At 33.6% G+C, this 22352-nt stretch overlaps 1 protein-coding gene across 23 annotated transcripts in view; it reads right to left on the bottom strand.

Annotated features, from left to right (window-relative positions):
• Positions 1 to 22352, bottom strand: part of LOC111941807 (contactin-associated protein-like 4) — a 207361-nt gene that overhangs the window by 40947 nt on the left and 144062 nt on the right. For all 23 annotated transcript variants that reach the window (XM_086866886.1, XM_086866887.1, XM_086866901.1 and 20 more), the window contains 5 exons: positions 19618 to 19764; positions 14069 to 14240; positions 7878 to 7984; positions 5543 to 5662; positions 2452 to 2649 (listed from right to left, as the gene is read on the bottom strand). In XM_086866886.1, coding sequence (XP_086723012.1) covers positions 2452 to 2649; positions 5543 to 5662; positions 7878 to 7984; positions 14069 to 14240; positions 19618 to 19764 — 744 coding nt within the window. The remainder of the gene's footprint in view (positions 1 to 2451; positions 2650 to 5542; positions 5663 to 7877; positions 7985 to 14068; positions 14241 to 19617; positions 19765 to 22352) is intronic.

Here is a 22352-nt window from a genome sequence, read left to right as displayed (position 1 = left end):
TGCCCCCAGTCAGCATTGTTTGTAGCAAAATGACAAAACTGTATGTTTCCTTAATGTTACCATACTGCAGAATAAGCTTAAAGATATTGCCAAGCAAGCATCGCAACAGAAGAAATATCTACAGAACGCATAATAGCTAAACAATATGAAGCATAAGATAAACAATCTCAAATGAGATGGAAGAAGGTTGGTGGATGTATGAAAGTCAAGGCATGAGAAGAAATCAAGTATTGTTAAATTATAGTTTCTCATGGATGCATTTCTTTTTGTTTCTGCTGGAGTTCCATTTTCAGCACCTGGCCCCCACGAAGAAGCTGGAATTTATTCTACTCTCAACTTTACTTACAACTGCTACTGCTTATTAAACCTCACTGTTAGATAAAACCTCTGTTACACTGACAATCTTTCAGATTGCGAACATATTGACTGCATTCATTACCACACAACTGTCAGCCCAGCAGGCCAAAAACCAGTGTGAGCAGTTTTTCGAAAAGTCAAGCTTGCATAATGGCATCAATGTCCAATATCAGTGTTTGTGTTTGCAAACCATCACAGGAGGAAGAAAACCCAGAAACTCTGTATAAATAATTTATCAGACAACACTTTAAAAAGGTTCTAACAACTAAGACTGTAAAAAGCAGAATATTTCTGCTGCTTTAACAGCATGCCTTAGGTTTATATTGTAGTCATGAATTAGCATTCCCAGTGTTTCACTAGGGACATTGGGGTATGTTTAAAAGCTGGTCTCAGTTATTTGTTCATACAGCAGGGTAAGAAGAGAGTATTTACTGAAATGCTGCAAGTTCATACTGATTAGCCTACATTTTTTTCCCTGACTTGGCAGAAAGTACTGCCTAAGCAAAATAAAGCCATTAATTAAAATAATTAGAGATTTCTTCATAATGATCACATAAATGTATTAACCAATGACTTTTCTAATGATATCATTTGCAAGTCCCATCCAGATGGATTGAATAAAATGCATTCCTAAAATTCAGTCAGTTAAAGATTACTAGGTGGACTGTATGTTCCAAAAAATATATTATGTAACCATCATCAAATTTTCTATTTCTCAGGCACCCCTAGTGAAGATTATAAACAGCAGAAATGAGAGTGATTAAGCTGTGTTTAAACAAAAGAATTATTTTAGAAAATTATTCTAGAAAATTGCTATAAGTCTCATGTAACTTTCACATGTCTATTTATTCTTAGCATTCAAAACTAAATTTTAGATGACTTATCACAGGTGACTTCGTACATTTCGAAGGCATTTATTTTAGCACATTTATGTGCATATTATAAATATGCAGTGATATGTAATATAAACAGCATAACAATAAAAACAGTGAATTACTTTAGCACATTTACATGCAATCTCCTTGGATAAAACAATAATCTTTAATCTTTCTGCTTGAGGCAAACCAGGCTTTTGAACACTTAAACATAGTTTTAATTTGGAGCCCACAGTAAAAGGAAGGCTCATTGGGACATCTTAAAGCAGCAGGTTCACTTTTTTTGCTGTCGAGGTATTTTCAAACAGATATTCTTCCAAGAGTGAACACCAGTCTAAAAAGCCCAGAGATGTCCATGCCATAATTAGGGAGAAAGAATGTATAAAGAAAGAGCTTAGACATAGAACCAGAGAGGACTTCACGCAGAGATATTCTCTCTGCTTAGTAGGAAAGAATGCCAAGGAATCAATATTTAGCATCTTAAGAGTTTCTGCTGCACAAGTCAAAAAATTTCACTTAGTTTTTCAAAAAACAGTAAACAATGAGGATTTTACCTCCACAGTATTTGGAGTGCTTAGATGTTCACACTAAAGTCTTTTAACACCAGCTCTGTGTCAGTGAGAGTTAAAATTTAAATATACTACATAACTTCACTTTTCTTTAAGTAGATCAGACCTCTCTTTATTTCTTAAAGCAATTATAATTTTGTCAATAATCCACATTTTGACTAGAGAGCTTTTAAAGAATGTTTATATTTGACATTGGAAATTCAATGTTATTGATGTGTTTTGTCAAGCACTCACAATAAGCACATTAAGTGCACACATTAACTTCTCCTGGTATCTACACACTAATTTCTGTTCTTTTAAGAAGGTATTTTCTCAGTAATAATTTAATTCCTTCATTAAAATTAAAAAAAACTTGGAATACCAAACAAGAGAGGATCTGTTAATAACAATCTCTGTTAATTTAAACGTCTTATGAGAGAAATTAACTTGAGAATTTAATTATCTGAAAGATAGTCATTATACATCGACATTTGAATTTTCCTGGTTCAAATATCTCTTGGTAACTTACAGAAATCTGAGAACTCAATATTTGAAGTAGTTCAAACACTGTAGTAGCAAAATGCCGTAGCCTTGTTAGAAATACAAAATTTTAGTAACCAGTAAAAATAAAGGCACGATGCAACATAATAAGGTTTGACTGCTTTACTTACCTGACTTATCTAAAAGCCTTGATTTTTTGCAGTAGTAAGCAAGCTCTTGTTCACAGTGATCTGCAAGGTTTATTGTAGCCTGAAGCTGGTCTAGGCTGGCAGAATACTTGAAAAACACAGTGTGTGGGTTCTCTCGATTAGCACTTTTAACTCTGGTTAGGTTGGTGCTGTTATGCTGTATAATTGTCCACGTAGCATCTTTCAAAACACATGTGAAAAGTAATAAGGAATGAGAAAGCTGCAGAAGTTAGTAATGGAAAGAGCATATAGCATGATATCAGCTAAACTTCAAGATAACTTCTTTGATCACAGAGAGCTCTTTGGGGCCCATGAAAGAAACATAAATCATTGAGCAAAAATGAAACAATTACTCATTTTTTCTATTCATAGATAGATCATTGTACCATGACTGTAACAGGTATTCAGCTAGTTATGATTATTGAATAAGGAAAGAATATGTGATGACACCCAAATATTTGTATCAGAAATAAAATATTATTTACTTGGTAAATTGCTATGAAAGATTAGAAGGAAAAAACACTTACTATTGTGACTTTCTCCAGGCTTAAATAATGCATTTAAACACTAATTCTATCCTAGAATCTACCTACATTACATACATCCTTATATCTTGAATTAATTTATTCTGTATGAGAAAACGGCCTACAGGTCTTTTGTATGATACAAAGAAGCAGAAGTTCTTGCGTTTACTGTGCTAACTATAAAACTAAGATTATATGAAGGTTAATTACTACTGCCACCTAAAATTAAATAGTATTCATGATGAAGGCTCATATCATTCTTCTGTTTTGTATTTCTGTCAAGCCCCTTCACCTGTGAATAGGAAAAAAATGAGCTTATTCTGTTTTAGCTCCCACTTTCAAAATCTGTAAGCCTCACTTTCCTGACCAAAACCCCTCTCAAGGTAGGTGCAAGAAGGCTTCCATTAAAGTCCATCTGGGACAGTCAATTTTAGATTCATGGTCATCGTATTCATGTATCTTCTTGGCCAGAGTAATTTGAAAAATTGTAAGAATTATTATTTTTTTCTAAATTTTAGTATTGATATAATATTTCAGACACTGTAATAGTAGTATTCTAACTAGACCTGTGTTTTATTTCATCAGCTGTCTATAGGCTGCACATGGCAGATATTATATAATATCTATAAAGAAGAAAGAACTATGGTCATTTAGAGATAAGAACTAGTCACAAAAATAAAATTAAATATATTTCATCTAATTATATAATTTTATTAAGAATGTAATTAGAGTATCAAAAACCAGATAGCTGGAAATATGAATTTAAATTTTGGTTCCTTTATTTGTTCTGGGTGTTGTTTTCTATGGTTGTGGAGTTTTTTTGGTAGATGGACATACATACAGACACAAATACATCTCTACATTACACGGAACATAAAAATGAAGACAAGCAGTTTCGATATTCAACTCAAGGTCACATTCCCAAAATTACAAAAAAAACCCCAACCAAACAAAAAAACCCCAAAAACCACAAAAAAAAACAACAAAAAAAAACCACCCAAAAAACAAAAAACAGAAAACTGCAAAGTTTTTAGCATCTTAATTGACAGTGTGTTGTTGACAGCAATTAAGTGTGGAACGTAGGCTTTTGATTCTGAAACTGAGCTCCAAGAATAAAATCAGGGAATGGCACCTCCCTCCCAGCTGCCTGAAATAGAGCCCCATGAATGTCAAAGACAAGGCAGTGCAGTAGGAAATGTGGGCATCTGCCTTCCCTGCCTCTGATGGGAAAAGGGAATACCAGTCATGAGGAAACTGGGAACAAAACAAATATAGAAGATTCATCCTGTCAGAATGCATCTTGAGATGAGGAACTGATCAATGATGTTTGCTTAATGTGGTGAATAAGGAGTGACTGAGGAAAACAGGAACAGCTGTTCATGGACACACAAGGATAAATCAGACACTACACAGTACCTTGGAGAGTTATACCCACTTAGAAAAATTGTCATCTTTCTGCCATGATTCTTTGGTCTTTTTAGTCTCACAGGACACTAGAATATTTCTTTTTAAGAGCCCATGCCAATCTGAAGTGTTCTTATTGTGAGAAAGCACAATTCACTGTAGAAGTCAAAGTCAGGAGCTGACATGGTAAGACTAGGTAAATTGCTCAAGTCGATATCAGAATCTTACTATAAGGTTTCTGAGTCAAGTTCTTAACACTTAGGGAATAACAAGCCCTACCCAGTTCAAATCTAGATTACTCATGTATTCTTTTAAACAGTTATAACTGTAAAACTAAATTTTTGTCAAATAAAAAAATAAAATATTCCCATTATTTTTGCTGGAAAGCAATTCATATTAAAGGGGCTAAGTAAAGAAGACAGCCACAAATCCAGCAATAATAAATTCCAAAAAGCCACTTAAATTTAAGCTTAGTTAAAATACCAATATACCATACACATTAAAGAGATAGAATCAACTGCTTTGTTAAAAAGCAGACTGAAAACAAACTGACAGCTAAAACTTCCAGTTACCTATGTGATCAGATTCAAAGAACTGGCTGCAGAAGGGAAACAGGGTGTCCAAAGGTGAGGCTGCAAGTTGGATGGACTGGTTGTATTTGTATTCTCTGAATGATCACCATGTAGTTTGAAAGATGAAGTTTAATATCTATATTCCTTCCAACAAAGGCCAGATCTAAATTCAAATTTTTCAGAAGGCTATTGGGAAAAGTCAGCAAATTTCTCATAAAACAACTTATTTCTCATTTTCTTAAGTATCCTTGAGAGGCTGCAACTTCAATAAAAAGAAAGCTGCTCCCCAAAATGAACTAGTATGATGTTGTCAACATATGGAACACATACCCCATTTATGCAAAGCAAAACAGGAGTGCTGTATTAGCTTCACAGCCTGAATCCTGTTATAATTCTAATTTTTATGCCTAATTATTTGCCCAATATCCTGAGCTAAAGGGTCACCTTCCTTTTGTTATGCATGTTTACATTAAATTCATAAACTGCAGAGACTTCTCACTTGGTAACTAATTTTTCAATGTAATGAGCATGCATACAGTCACAGCTGTAAGTTAAGGAAGTTTATCACCTCACCTGTCATATTGCAGTATACAAGAAATGGTCCCAAGGGGCCACTTCCATCTGAATCAATATTGTAAAAGCCTGAAGTGTTCCCTCTGTGCTTATAGGCTTCACATGATTGCTCATAGATGGCTGCAAAAGAACACATTTCATCACAAACGCCATGGCATGATTTTACATTTTATTCAGGGAATTAAAAAAAAATGCGCATGACCCTTGACATTGGGAAAAGAAGTTGGATGTGTACTATCTCTGCTAAAGAATGAAGAAAAATTCATGCCATCAAAATTGTGCCTTTATTAGAAATTGTTAAGCATATTTGGTTTATCATGGAGATCATAAGGTGCATTTTTAAGCACTTTATTCTATACTTCCAGCTCAAAACTTCTGGAATGAACACATGAAATATGAGTGAGTAAATGGTTGCAAAATTGCTGAATAATGCTAGAATGCCAAGGTTATTACTTAGACCCTGGTAATCAGGTTTTGAGGAAACCCTCACTAACTGCCTCAACCAAATCAGATTTTTGTTGCTGCTGTTGTTGTAACGTAAAGCAGAAGATAAGCATTTTTCGGCCTTCACACTTCTCATTTTTTCCCATTTTAAACGGAAATGTGACTTGTCACAGATTTCAATAAAATAATTAATAAGCAAAAAAAATAATATTAAAAAAAAAAGACAGCTCCCTGGTTCCTTGTCATGTATATTTTATCTCAATCTAGGTCTTAAAAAAAAATAAATCTCTAATACCTCTTATATATCAAATATGTGAGAAAAAAAAGGATATATGAGTCCACTTCTGTAACTGTATCTCAGGAAACATAATGATAATGTCACAGCTGGACATATTAATCTAAATTCTCCTTTAACCATTTTATTTCTTTTGAGCAGTCATAATGTAAAAATTGATATTTCATTTCAAAATTAAACTGTAACCTATCATTTATCAAAGCTTAAAAAAATTCTGCCAAAAAGAATGAGCTGCCAGATTAATAATGAAAAGTAGTTATGAGTGCTATACAACATTTTTAAATAAGCTAGTATTTTAAGAGTGTTATCTTTCTATTTTTTTGCCTGATGGTTACTAACATTACATTGCAACAGCTAGAAAAAAGCCAAACCCTTCATTTTACTTACCCTAGCAATTATTCATAATAAACAATTTATGCAATTTTAAAATGCAATTTTATTGTTCCTTAGAATAAGTACTCTTAGCTAAATTTAGAAATGACAAAAGTTTGATTATTCATTATTATTTCTGACAATAAAAAACAATTGTAACTCATATTATTACACTTCTCATTGAGTCCTAATCATCAGGAAACCTTAGCCCACATCTGTCGTCATACACATCACGAGATGATCCAATTTGTGACTTTTCAAATTGCAATGAGTCAAATCACCTTCATCTTCACTCTGGGCTCATCAGAGTTTAATGTGACATACCATGCTATTCAAAATCTTTACTATTGGCATATTTCCTATGTTACATAGTTTTTCTTAACACTGTTATTTATGACTGTTGTTGACTTTGTATGATCAAGACTTAAATAGGCAGTTTTTTAAAATCAGTGATTTCTCAAAAAATCCCATTTGGGTAGACATATATTCTTTCTGTGAAAGCTGCCATAAAGGATTGTGTGGATTTTATATAGACAATATATAAGTACAGAATTATTTATCTGATGATTAGGGAAATCTTTGTATAAAAAACAAAGTAAACTTATATGGGTTTTTACTTAAGAGGTAGGTAGTGAAAGCCAGAATACTTCTTTTATCTTTTTCTCAGAACATGCCGAAAGCAGTACCAAAGTAAAGCATCTCCTGTGAAATTACCTAAGTTACATTCAATTAGGTTTTCAAAATGTGTTTATTTTCTTTTCTCCTAATCTACTTTCTGATCCAGCAAACTACATAAAGATGTGCTTGAGGTTTAGCACAGGATTATCTTTGGACATGCATGTAGTCTCACTGGTTCAGAAATAATAAATATTAGTTGTTGTGATGAATAAAGATGAATTTACCATATTTCTAAAAGATACATTGCTTCAGAAAGTGGAATTATATGGATGACAGAGAGTATTACATAGTAAAACCACACATAAAATACAAAAACTGTGAAAGAAAAACACTTAAATTTTTAATTTTTTTTTGTTACATATTTCGAGTTCCCAAGGCCTTTCCTCAAACGAAATTATGGTTATTTTTATGACTTAAAATATTTTATGAATGATAAGTTCAAATGTTTTTTGGTTTAGTCTCTTTTTTTAAAATTTTGTTTTGTGGTGAAGAAATTCAGTCAGAAGGAAAAGCATAGTCAGAAATCAGAAAACATCTTAGACTTACGATAGTGACAAGTAGCTCCCCTGTAACCAGTATTGGCACAGTTGCAGTGGAAACTGTTCCAGGACTGTGAGCACTCACCACCATGTTCACAGTAATTAGGCAAACACCTAAAACAAAAACCAGTTTGCATTTTCACTCTTTTTTCCCCTCACTTAAATGCCACTTGTACTTAGCAAGAAAAGCAAAATCCTGGAAACGAACTATAATGTGAAGAAAGTCATCAAGGTCATTGGTAAAGATGTCAATGCAAGTAAAAGAAAACTAAGAGAATTTATTCCCTGGTATTCCTTTTGCTTATAAAAATATCCTAATTATGGATTAATATTATATTATTAATATGCTTTTGAGAACAGAAATAAAGTGTAAGATGCAGAACCGTTATTAGTGTTCAACTAGCTGCAATTCAGTATGGACTAATAAATCAAGGAAAGGTTTATGTGTTAATAATTCAATGGCAAGTTTTGCAATGACTGGGATTTCTTCAACAACATGTATCAAAACAAAGCAACATTACAGCAGACTTCTTTCTGTTCTTGTAAAATAATAATTAAAAAATCACCTAACAAATAAATCTGACCACAGCACCTGACATCTATTTCTAATTCCAAAATTATGTTTACTTCCTATGCTAGAAATAATTCAATATGCCATTTCCAACACAACGGACCAGTTCCAGTTTCCACTCTGGTAATATGACTAAGATCCTGAAGAGTTTTGATTAATTTCTTCTAGGTATACAATGGTTGACTGAAAAAATAATTTACCTGTAACTTCTTAAAGACTGCAACACTATACTAAAGTATAAAATAATTGTGAGACCAAAAAAAAAAGAAATTCCATTTTTTTATAAATTCAGCTGAAAATATATTGAAATATATTGGCACGCTTCAACCAATTATTAACTAGTTTTTCACCTTAGAAATTAGTTAATAATCTAACTGCACTCAGTGTATGATAGAGCTCAGAAAATAAAAAATGACTTTACAGTGGACATTAGTCACAGGAAAAAAACCACTAACATAAACCACATGCCCACTAACACTCACAGGATCTTAAAATACCTTATAATTCATTCAAGAAACAGTAGGAGAATATTAAATTAGGATTGCAGAAAGTCCAGCATTTCACACATCTGCCCTATGAATAATTCAGAGTCTTTGCACATTCACTGTTCATGGCACTCAAAGAATTTTATCTTTCATGTTTATAAACAAGAATAAGTGGTTTTCACAGAAAGGAATTAAAAAAAGAAGTAGGAGGTGAAGTATAGGTAAAGTAAGTAAACTGATAGATGTCACCCAATTTCAAGGAAATCTGTGACATTTTTTGGCAGTGAAAGAGCTGATCTTGTATCTATTCTCTCACTCACAAAATGTATGCCTAAGACCAGTCAACAGATGATATATGTCTCAATGAATTCTGGCTTGGAACCTGAAGATAAAATCTAGGCACCAGGCTTACAATTATTTTCATTCTAAATACTTTGACAGAATTATATAAATATACATACTAACATTTCTTAGGTAAATGCTCTGTTTTACTTTCTATGTGTATAACTAATTATCAGTTATTATAAATATAACTCTCTAACAAAACTGCCATTCAAGACCTTCAGTGCATTCACTGACAGCTGTTCTGTTTTTATTTAAGTCATATATTGAGTCTTATGCCTTTCTGATAAAGACATTATCAAAAAATTGTGTTTTACAAGGTCTTTACTTGTATTGACTCCCTGTCCTTACTAATTAATCTTCCCAGTATTGTTCACAAGATGAAAAGCTTTAATGAAATTGATTACATATGAGCCAACCTTAATGAAAGTGAAAACAAGAGTATAATTTAAATCTTTTAACATTAAATTAAAATCTTTTAACATTAACTTCTCTCCTCTGCTTGAGAATGTATAAGAGAAAGTAGCCACTAGCTACATCAAAGTAAATGTATAACTACATTATATTCTGTGACCCACCCCAAAGCAAGATTTAGAACACAGCTTTCTTTGAACAAGTAAATCTTGTCAAAAATAGTTCTCATATTTGAAACAGTATTTCTAATACTTCATCTATAAAAATTAATTTTTGGATTCATCACTGTGGCTGCTAAAACCAGAAAAGCAACAGTTGATTAAACATTTACCACATATTTCTTGATAATATGTTTTTAAGTGTATGTCTTCTGCAAATGATATCATATTTTAGGCCAAGGCAGCAGCCTATGGATAACTATAAACTAATATTGAGAGGAGAATATTGATCCAGAATATGAATATAGTTGTGATAAAGCAAGGGAAAAACAATAACTTTCTGTGTCAATTTTCGGCTAGACACATATTTTGTGTACTATTTCGTTATCATGGTTCTAAACTATGGCTAAAAGATCCTTTAAAAGAAAGCAAATAAATGCTGCATTTTTAATGCCTATTATTTCTTCATTCTTCAGTTTATTTAAAAAAAAAAAAAAAAAAAAAAAAAAAGAGAAGAAAAATTATTCCAGAACTAAGTAAAAAACATCATTTTTATTTCTGGCTTTTCTTTTTAACGATATAAAGCCATTCAATCCTTTTTTCCTATGCTGTTGCCAGGATAAAAAGGCAAGAGGTCCTGGTAGGAAATTGTATGTTTCTGTGTAGGGCTCAATGTAATTAGGAGAGCTCATCTGTTACTCTTTCCTCAGAGACTTAATATGCTAACATTGTAAGGTACTTAAATGACACTGTGTCCTTTAAAGTGGTTTTGTGAATGGTTTATATCTAATTAGGAGTTATTAAACCAATATATATTGATAAAGGAGCTGAGAGAAAAGACATTAAGGAGGAAGGGAATTGTTTGCATGCAAAAGAGATATATGAGCAATAGAACAATATAAAGATATGTAATGAAATGGCTAAATGGAGGATCATGGTAAGACTGATGACTGCAAGCAGTCAAAACAATTTAATACTAGGATAAGGAATTAGAAAGTTTATCAGACTGAGAAAACTGAAAATAGGAAAATGGTGTGGTATTTGTTTGTATAAAATGAATAAAAAGTTAATTTAAATTCAGAAAAATGAAATATTGACTAATCATCTCTCCATGAAGACTGTAAATCTCATAAAGAACTCTCTTCATATGTTAAATGTGTATACATGAGGTAAAGAATGGATTAAATAGAACTGTTTTCAGTTTATTTACTATTACATGTAAATCCAGGTTGCTATGCAAAGAGTAAATTTTATTTGCTTTGATGCACTTTATATGTGTAAAACATACTATAAAACTACTACATTTTGGTGTCAATCACTTCTAGTAAAAAAGCCATCAATAACTTCTAAATTTGGGCCATGCTTCACAATTTGGAACTGAAGATGTAAAGACTCACATAGAGACTCCAAGACAAAGAAGGGATTAGTTTGCTCACCTGTATGGAGATATTTACTATGAGGAACACAAAGGCAAAAATGCTCATTAGCTTAGGGCATTCAAAGACATTTATAAATCATGGTAGGAAGAAAGCTTTTTTCCTCAAACAATATGGTGCACAGCACGATACAAGCTACCTATTAAAATTGTTTAAAACATGTAAGCAGTTTTAATTTTGCCAAATATAAAGCACCTGGTATTTATTGTGAAATGTAGAATTAGTTTGATAAAGAGAGACATGAAGCTTGTTCCAAATGATGAGCTGCAGATATTGAATTAAATGAGACTGTGTGAGGAAAGGGGAAAGAAACAGTCCCAGAAGCAAGACAGCACAAAATCAGAGGCTTTTTAAAAGCAGTCTACTTTAAAAAAAGATATAATGAGGGTAATGAAATTTATAAAAATAGGACAATTAAACTTCTATTTTGATAAATTAGGAAGACATATGGTAAGCATGCTTGGAATTGAAAACTAAATCTGGCAGTGCCAATGCAAGAAAGATACAATGGTCAAGATAGAAGAAGAGACATAAATTTACACTAGCAAATATTAGAGAAAACAAAACCAACCAACCAAAAATCTCCCATAAAGATGTTCTTTTCCTTTTGTATCACTTATCTTGAGAAAACACACATAATTTTGATGAAGTATGAAAGTCATATAAGGTCAAGTCAATAAAGTGTGAGAAAGCAGTAAGAGTAAAGTGTTCTGAGACTCGTATACTGTAAATAATGCTGGATTTCTATATATTGAGATTTACATAGTTGCTTTAAGCATCATGTATTGTTTATTTATCCTCTTACCATCATTTTACAACCTACATGTACAAACTTTCATCTTATGGTCATACAAAACTGAAAATTGCTGGAATCACTACATAAATTCATGGAGGAGGAGATGACTTCTAAACTGAAACTCAGGGATAAGCATTTTAGGATGTCCACAGTTACTGTGAGCATTGGAAAACTCATGGTAAATCAGACAGAAATTGAGGCAATCAGGTGATATTTTTCATTCATAATCTTGCTTAGATAGCCTTTGATGTGTTTGACTAAGGAATATGCATATTCCCACATTAGATTCTTTTGACCTGATTCTCTTCCTGATTTTTCTCTTTATACAAGCAAGAAAGAAAGCAATGAAATAGAATCAAGTTCAGCTCCAGAGGTCAAAAACCAGCAGAGATGCAGTGCTTTAGAAGCTGGAAGGAAGTGCCATGAGGTCCTTCAAAGAGGAGAGGAAGGAGACAGTTATGACTGAAAAATGAGAAAAGTCAAAGGCAATAGTATGAAAGAGGAAAAAAAGAAACATTTTTGTATGTGGCATTCCCAAGAGTCCCTAGTAAGCCACACAGTAAAGTTTTGACTGAGGCCAAGCTGTGGTTTGGCCCATGTCTATCACATTTAGTGCCTACTGCAAAGTAAGGATTACCTCAGTAAGAGATAAATTAGCACAATCATATATATATATATATATATATATATATATACACACACACACATATATATATGTGTGTGTATGTATGTATGTATATGTATATGTACATGTACATGTACATGTACATGTACATGTACATGTATATGTATATGTATATATGAACTGCATATGTTTTTAATGTATGACAGGTGTAGAAATTAGTGAGAATACGCACTATAAACACAATTGAAAGAATCATATTTTTGGCAGAACCTTCATCCTTGCCTTGGACATTTCTCTCCTTAACTTTTATGAAGAATTAGGCAAATAGCTAGTATTTTTTTCATCTTTCAGCTACAAGGAGTAGTGAGTGTTTCCAAAATAAGAACTTGCATAGCTGTACATTGTGTTATTTCTCGGAATGGATAGCAGGTGAGAGAAGTAGACCTGTGTGACTGACCCTGAAAGTGGATATTGTCTTGAAGCAGATCTCTGCCTACAGTGTTTTCCCAAAAAGAAATAATTTTTGAAAAATCTTATCATTCAAAAGACAGACTTTTTGAAATCAAAAAGCATTTTATGAGGACTAGAAGTATAGAAAGGAGGAGAGAATTATTCAAAAGCACATCATTCCCCTCGGCCTGCTGTGTCCTTTCAGTATAGCCTTTCACCCAGATTCAAGTAAAACACTTCTGGATTAAAGATAGCATAGCTGTCCCTGACTGCATTCTCTGGAGTCTACAGAATAGAACTTCTCCTTCCAGTGACTTTTTGTGCATTTGCTCTCTCTCATCTCAGCAATCTGTGTTGTTCTGCAAACCCCTCTGCTTTCACTACACTGAAATCCAGGAATGTCCTTCCATCAAGCATTTATGTGGGAATATATACAGTCTTTCCTCCTAGGGAGGGACACTACAACTGGCCATTGTTTTAGATAGACACTAAATGCAAGTTATGAGATTAGTTCTGACCATGGTCTAAAAGATGACTGCTCACTCACTGTGATGGATACTACCTACTGTGTTTCTAGAGAGGTAGAATATAGAAAACTGCAGTAACTTGTAAAAAACTGTATTTTAAAGGGTGGATGGGACTACAGGTTGCAGGAGCGGATTTGTTTCTGCAGGTTACTTGAAAAGAAAATAAGACATTTAAAATTTTTCAGAAACATAAAATAATATTAGTCAAAGTTAATTTTATTTGCAGTAAAAGGAAGTCTATTTGCTTCATGCTACATATTTTGCATTTGTTCTGGACTTCTGAATTCTTACAAAAGAAACAGCACGTCATTTTGTAAGTGATCTGTTCTTTGTCATCAAGTCACTATTAGAACATCGACATAAATAAATTAATGAGTAAACATTATTTTCTCACCTGTCTGTAATGCCACATAAATCTATCTGAAGATCACTGAAATTGCCAAAACCGTTTTGCTGAATAGAGATCATATCCACTGCTTTGTTACCAATGGAAATAAGTCGCATGCATCCTTGAAAACCACCAGATGAGGTATTACATTCAGAAGTGTTTCCATTGCTAGGACAGCCTGAAAAAAGAATAAAAACTGGAGCTGAAAATAAATGTTTTATTGAAAAAATTATATATTCCAAAAAATAAATTGAACTTTTAAAACCTCACATAGTTTAAACTTCGTGGTTGGAGGACTTCTGATAAACCATGGCTGTATGACCGAAAAGAAATACGTCTCTGCAGTCTTACTGTATGCAAAACATCACTAAAAATTTTGTTAAAGGATAACCTCAACAAAAGCTCCAAAGCAATGAGTGGAATCAAGGTAGGAAGAGGTTGACTGGGAGACCATATTCCTAGTATGTTTGGTTACAATACAAGGTCAGATGATTTGAAGAAGTTTTAAATCACAATTGAAATCAAATAAGAAAAAAAAATCAGTTACTAATAACAGTGATTTTACTGTATCAGCTGTTAAGAAGATTTTGTAAAGTATTGAAACTTCTTGTTGCAGACCATCAGTGAGAACTAGGAGAGATGCTGCATTGAACCTGACTCACAGACAAGGAAGAAACAGTTGAAAATGTAAAGATCAAGGACAGTCTTGGTTACAGCAAATGTGAAGACGAAGCTGTGAAGTTTATGAGCCACAGAGAAGAAAGAAATAAAACCCCAGAATTATAACTCTACAGAGTTCAGAAGAGCCAAAATTTTTCAGTTCAGGATCTAATTTTGAGGATACCATTAGGATATGAGGATGCCTTGGAGAGCAAAAGGGCTGGATAGCTTTCAACAAAAAACTCTTCAGAGCAAAAGAGAAGTTAATAGCAATAGAGAAGTCCATAGGAATATTGAAATAATTAAGCATGGCACAAGGCCTGCAAACATAAACACGGAGCTCCTGGGTAAGTAAAAACACACAAAAAGGCACACAAAATGTGGTAGCAGGGACATGCAGGATAGAGAGGAATGCAAAGACATTACCTACACATCTAGGAATTCAGTTAGGAAACCAAGAGGAGATAAAACTTGCCAAGGAAGCTGAAGTGCAACAGAAAGGTTTCTGTAGGTAAACAGTAAGAAAAGGAAGGCTAAAGAGATTATGGATATTATACATATATTCTATGGGGCAAGGGACTTAGTGACAAGGGTCTGGAGAAGCCAGACTTGCTTTCTTCAAGATCTCTTTCTTCACTAGTACAACTAATTCTTCACATTCCCATATCCTAGCAGAGTATGAAAAAATAATGTAATACCCATAGTAAAGGAACAATGAGCCCAAGGAGCACCTGAGGGTGCTGCAGGAGCTGGTCAATGCCATTTTAACAATTGCCATTGTCATTGTGAATTCATTAACATTTTAATCTTCAAAGGGTCTTGGTAATATGCTAAACCTCTTGATAATTGGAAAAGGCAGATGTTACACCCATCTTCAAGAAACAAGAGGGCAGTTAGTCTAGGGCAGTAGTTATTTCACTGCCTGGCAAACTCACAAAGCGAAACTTCTTAAAGCCATTTCCAAACATGCTAAGGACAAGAAGCTAACTTTAGCTAACTTTAGCTTCAAGGTTAAATCACGCCTGACTTTGTTGTTTTCGCTGAAGTGATGAGCAGTATAGATAAAGGGAGAGCACAGAACATTGCATACCATGACTTCAGCAAAGACTTGATGGTTTTCTAAGGTCTCCCTATCACTAGATTCACCAATATATATGTGGGTGGGATAAGCAGGCAGTTGATGCTGCAAATTGCAGCTGATGAACATTGAGCAGAAGATTATTCAGAGATCAGTAATGACATCTAAAATGTCTTGATTAAGTGACCTGGATGATGAGACACCATGCACTTTCAGCAAGCCTGCAACTGATACCAAACCAGGGGTAGGGACAAAATGTTGCAGAGCAGGGCTGCAAATCAAAGGGGCCTGGACAGGAATGCCGTGAAATCAATTAAGAACAAGATGAAGATTTTTAATCTGAGATGGAACAAGTCCATGCAACAATCCGAACTGGAGGATAACTGTCCAGAGACTGGCCTGAGATCCTAGTGACCATCAATTGGAATATGAGTTGGGGAAGTACTCTTGCACCATTGAAGGCCAATGACATTCTGGGATGTATTATCAAGAGCATAGTCAGCAAGTCTTGGAAAGTGGTTCATCCTGCTACATGGCACTAGTGAGGCCATATAGGGAGTGCTGCTGCTCTGGGCTCCCCAGTACAGGAAGAACATCAGCATCCTAGAGTGAGGCCAGAGGAAGCTGAATGCAGTTATAAGAAGAGGCTGAGAGATCTAGGCCTACTCAGTCTAAAGAAGACAAGATAAAGATATCTGATAACACTGCATAGAGAAGATGGAGTAAGACTACTTCCAGCAGTGAATGATGACAGGACAAGGGGCAAAGGATAAAAGAAAAACCTGAAAATTTGGATCATAAGGCATAAGATGCAAGCAACAAGTGTTTTTACTGTGACAGTGGTCAATATAAGAACAGTTTGCCCCAAGAAGTTATAAGATTTCCATCTTTGTAACTGTAAAAGGCCTTGAGTGGTCACATCCCTGTACATCTTGATCTAACCAGACTTGTTTAGAACAGAAGCTTAGACTACATACCATTTGGATATCCACACTGTAAGAATCTAATATTGTGCTTTATCTATTGTCTTACTGATCCTGAAATGCCTTATTCACTGATTGCCAAATAATTAAACATTTGTAGTAAATAAATTAATTGCTTTTATCCTGATTTGATTTAAAACATGTTCACTGAGCAGTTTTTCCCAGTGGCATCTAAACCCTGCACTACAATGCTTAAATGGTTTTTATTTGTCTTTCTTCCAAGGGATATTATTGTTTCTGCAATGGTGCACAAGGGTCATCCTTTGATCTTAGTCAAACAATACTGCATTCTGGTTCAAAGCATTTGAAGACCTTCTTGTTTCAGGATGTTAGGAAGCAGTGAGTTTTAAGACACTTTTTTGTTCCAGAGAGCTAATGGGTACTTTTGAAGTCCTGTAAAGACAGTGGAGAAACTTACGATACAGGAAAGCAAAACGACAGTGGAAACTACTAAATATATTCAAATGACTGTGCAACAACATAAATAGTATAGATATATTTTTGAGAAATATAGAACAGAAAATGAATTAAAACTGAAATATAACGAGTTAATAGACTTTCAGTGTGTGTAACTGTTCAGGAACCAAACTGTTCAAAATTGTTATCATGTTATGTTTAGAAACATGTTATCATGTTTCTAAAGGCAAATGTTAATTATCTACTCTGTGTTGCGTTAAGAACATATATGAGAACTTGCAAAAGTCAAAAAAGAAGCATAGAAAGTTTTCAGCACCACACACAATTTGACAAATCAATTACAGGTCTAACCACATGCTTTACAACATTCTAGAGTTGAACTGTAACATAAATTCTGTAATTTCAGGTGAAAAATATGATGCTCATTTGAAAATGAAGTATTCAATTAAATAAATAAATAAGTGGAAAAAAAGTAAAGGCCAGAGAAAGCAGGAAAAGTTTATAATTTTTAGACATAGCTATTTTACAAAATGGTGTCTCAGATGTTTTTATTTGTGCTTCTTTTTCAAAAATTGTCTTCTGTTGAGGAGAGACAAATACCATTAACATCAACAAATACTATTAATTAAATTGTAATTCCTTACAATTGTACACTGGATATTAAAGATAAGAAGAAATCATTTAATAATTAAATTTATATTATGTGCTTATTGCAATATTAAATGATCTCATTTTCCCTTATTGTTGCAGTGAGTTATTATTACAAAAACTGAGAGTGGTTATAGATCCTTGATGATGGCATGACTAGAAATTGTGCTGACATACACTAAAATATTTTCATGTTTATTACACATTTTCCTAGTTAAGCATACACATTTCCTAATTTGTATTCATTAAAACAAGTAAACAAATCACCATGTCCCCAGGACATATCCCCTGAAAGGCTGATACTCATACTTTAACAAACAGCACAAACACAGCAAATATTTTTATAAACTTGGAAAGAAAGTAAAAATGCATTGTCTGCATTTTGGCAGTGGTATATTACATAAAAATTTAATAAAGAGTTTTCTAAACTCAGAAACCCACTTCTAGCATTCCCTAACTTTGTATGAGACGTATGAGCTGCAGATTTCAGCGATAAGGCTGACATCAGAGAACCTGGGGGGTGGATATGCAATTGGTACTTCCAGTGTTCCTGGAATTATTTTGTCCTCTCCACACCACAGAACAGAAATGGAAGTGCCTTTGTACAACTTAATTAAATATGCTGCTTTTTGTAACTGCCCACATCCCTTCTAAACTGTTCATCTGTGCCATCAACCCTGCAATGATAAAAATAACCTAATCAGAGATCTGGGAATCTGAACCAACACAGAAGGGTTATTCAAGACTAATAATTTGCATCATTCTTTGATTTCGTTGATTATTAGTCAAGTCAAGGGGTAATTTTAGTAGAATAGGGTAGATGCCAGATGGGATAATTCATGTGAATCCTCATGTAGCATAAGAGTATGTCTGTGAGCATGAAATTTATTTTAAACTTACTGTTTCAGAGGAAGTGATCTGTGGACAATGACTGGGTCCATACTCATTTAGTGTTCTGTATACAGCTCCTCAGTTCTCAGTTTTCTCAGAAATTTGAGAATTATTAATAAATAATTAATAACTTAATAATTCAACTATTAATGTTTAAAAGAGAGGAAGCATTAGGCTAATTACATACTCAGGTAATATTTATCATTGCTATTACGCACTCCATTCCCAAAAAATTATATGAATAACAGAACAAATTGTTCTACTCTATCAGTAACAATATATGCTACTAATGACATAGTCTCTTGATGATAGATGACTTTATATTCCTAGAGAAATGAAGACATACATATATATATATATATATATATATATATATATATATATATATATGTTTTTAGGCACAAATTATATTCTTCAAATATAGATAAGTTATACCACTGTGGTTAAAAAAAAAATAAAGGTCTATGTATCACACAAAGAGGGTATTTACACAGGTAAGCATACAATTAAGGTGAAAACTTGAAGTAATTCCAGTGGAAGTGTCTCCAAAATGTTCATTTTGCAGAACATTAAGTCTGTAGCAAGAGAAACCTTTGCATGTCTGTTTGATTTTTAGCCAGACTATATTCAATTACCAGAACATGATACAAGTCATGACAGTCTAAAATGTGATCAAGGATTCAGGGTGGTGTTTCATTCTACCAACACGGTAAATTTTGAAGGAAACTGAAACTAAAAACATCATAACAGTGCCTGAACCAAGCTGGGCAAAGAAGACTTGAAGCAAGACAAACAATTATTTTAATTTGATTAGATATTTCAGGAAAAATTGATGTGTAACTGCTGGATACTGCCATTATAAACAAACAATATTTCACCTCCAAAGTAGAACACATCTGAATAAATCTGCAGAGGTATGAAGGCATGAGCAGATGAAGTCACATCATTGTCCACTCTTAAACTGATACGATTCCTTTTGATAGAGAGAGATACAGAATGCCACTGGCCATTATTTAATCCAGCACCTGAAAGAAAAATAAAACCCCCAAAATTAGTATAACCTTCCACTTATTGTTATATTATCTAAATGTTTTAGAGGTAAAAGGAGAAGGAACCAGGAGAGCAATCATAGCCCACATAAAATCTCCAATGGGAAAGAAATTAAAAAGAACTTTATTAGCAAAAGCATCTTTTGTGAAGACAGAACCTTGCTTCACATTTGATAAATAAAAAATAAAGGTACTTCAATGAATAAGTCTTAGTTGTAGTAGTATTGTTGTAGCCTAATTATCTGTAATATATCTATTTAATGTAATGACTGTGAAGAGTATCCTCCCAATCCAAAGAAGTTATCATTAAAACATCATTGTGGTAGTTGATACAGTATTTAAAACATAATGCATATTTATATTAGACTGTTACAAAGATTTATTCATATTTTAAAATTAAGAGTAGTCATTATATTACAATATGGCAAAATAGCAAAACACTGCTAAAGAGGCTAAAATCTTCAGTAATCATCATGTCAATGTCACATGACAATTTTGCTTTCAGCTGATTCTTTTACTGGACATGCATGGGAAAATATTTTGATAGTTTAGCAATGACCACAAATTTACATTACCTCTGGCTGTGTAGGTGATAGGTGCCACAAAGCAACAAACCAATAGCCCTGATTCTTGAAAGCACTTATGTATACATAAATAAATTCTACATATGGCAGCATGTAACCACATTATCTTTAACAAGTCCTTAGTCAATCTTAGTTCTTGAGTGTTCTTCAGAAAAGAGGTACTTCTTTCAGTGAAGAACAAAGAATACAACCTTTAAATTAGTCAAAGCTTTTACTTGACTGCAGAGTGACTATAATTTGTGATCTGTGATTTCCCTGTTGAAATTTCATGTATTTATGTACTCCTCTCTAGAACATGTTGTATATGCTGCAGTATCAGTCCATGAGTTGAGACTTATTCAAATAGAAAGAAAAGAAATAGAAAGATAAGTAGATTCAAATAGCTAAATTATAGCATAACTAGGACTTATAGATTGTTGACTACAATAATCTAAATATGAGGTTGCTATACAATGAAGAGATAAACCCTAGAAGGACATTGCAAACTCAGATGAACTATCACCTAGATAATATCTCCAGTATATTTAAGATAATTAAAGATTAGTTCTACATACATTTTCTCTAATTTTTTCTTTACTTCAATCAGCGTATTTATTAGGGAACATATTACAAGAAATCCTAAACATTTTGCTTTAGCCCCAGCCTCTCACAGGTAGGTTAAATGATTGAAGTCCTCCTCAGTCACATCTCCCTAATACATTATCTTTTCCTTTATAAATCAAAGAATCATAGAATCATATAGCATTTTGGGCTTCAAGTGATCTTTAAAAAACAATTAGATCAATCTTCTTCTTTGAATGGACTTTTTTTACTAGATCAGGTTGCCAAAACCCCCATACAATATAACCTTGAACATTTCCAGGAGCGGACATGTAAATATAACATGTTTCACTTTAGAATTATTATCTCTTGCTCTTTTTTCCTTGGGGGAAAAAAGAATAAAAATCTTTATTATAGGCCTTCTCTTAAGTATTGAAAGGCCACAATAAGGTCTCCCTAAAGCTTTTTCTCTTCCCAGGCTGAACAATACTGACTCTCTGAGCCTGTCTTCGTGGAGATGTGCTCCAGCCCTCTGATTATTTCCATGGCCCTACTCCAGTCTCCCTCTAGCAGGACCATGTTTTTCTTGTGTTGGGGACCCTAGAGCTTGAAGCATTCAGGTCTCATCTACCAGCACCCCCAAGCTCTTCTTGGCAGGCCTGCTCTCAATTCCTTCCTCCCCCAGTCTGTACTGATACTGGGGGGCACTAAAAACCAGGTGCACAAACTTGCATTTGGTTTAGTTGAGCTTCATGAGTTTCACATGGGCCAATCTTCAAGTCTATCAAGTGCCCTCCATTTTCAAATCTATCAAGGATTGCATTCCTTCCCTAACACAAATCAACTGCACCATTCAGGTTGGTGTCGTCAGCTAACTTGCTGAGGATACACTTGATCTCACTACCTATGTCATTACTGAAAACATTAAATCCAGCAATAAAGTCTGTCACTTTATTTTAATTGTTACAAGGATAACTGCTTTTAATTTTTATTTGTGCATCCTGCTTCAGTAGCTTCTTGTTCTCGTGGGTAAACCATATTCCAAACCTTGCAATATTTGATAGTGAAGGTAGGTAAGAGTCTGTCCTAACATATAAAGACTGGTATTTCAGACCATCAGAAGTTTTGGTTACTGGAAAATTAATAATATGAATTTTGCACTTTTTGGTTTGCTGATTGTAATTCACCTTACCGTCCTACTATACAATTTTGGAATGTGTATTTTATCTCCCCTTTTTAGAGCCTGGCATGATTAGAGATATTCAACAATGTTCATGTAGCTGAAGTTAAGACTTCTTAGAAATCCCTTTTATTAAGTCTGAGAACTAAGGAATGCCATTGTGAGAGCACAAGACACTCTGAAGAAAACTGTTCATTTTAGCCCTTGAATTGAGAACCTTGACTAAATTCACATTTGCTTGTATGAAGCTTGTGTTGGAG

This window comes from Cyanistes caeruleus, chromosome Z, assembly GCF_971803275.1.
Source record: "Cyanistes caeruleus chromosome Z, bCyaCae1.hap1.1, whole genome shotgun sequence".
Taxonomy (NCBI): Eukaryota; Metazoa; Chordata; class Aves; order Passeriformes; family Paridae; genus Cyanistes; species Cyanistes caeruleus.
The sequence above is the reverse complement of the archived record's forward strand: the minus strand, read 5'-3'. Positions and strand labels throughout refer to the sequence as shown.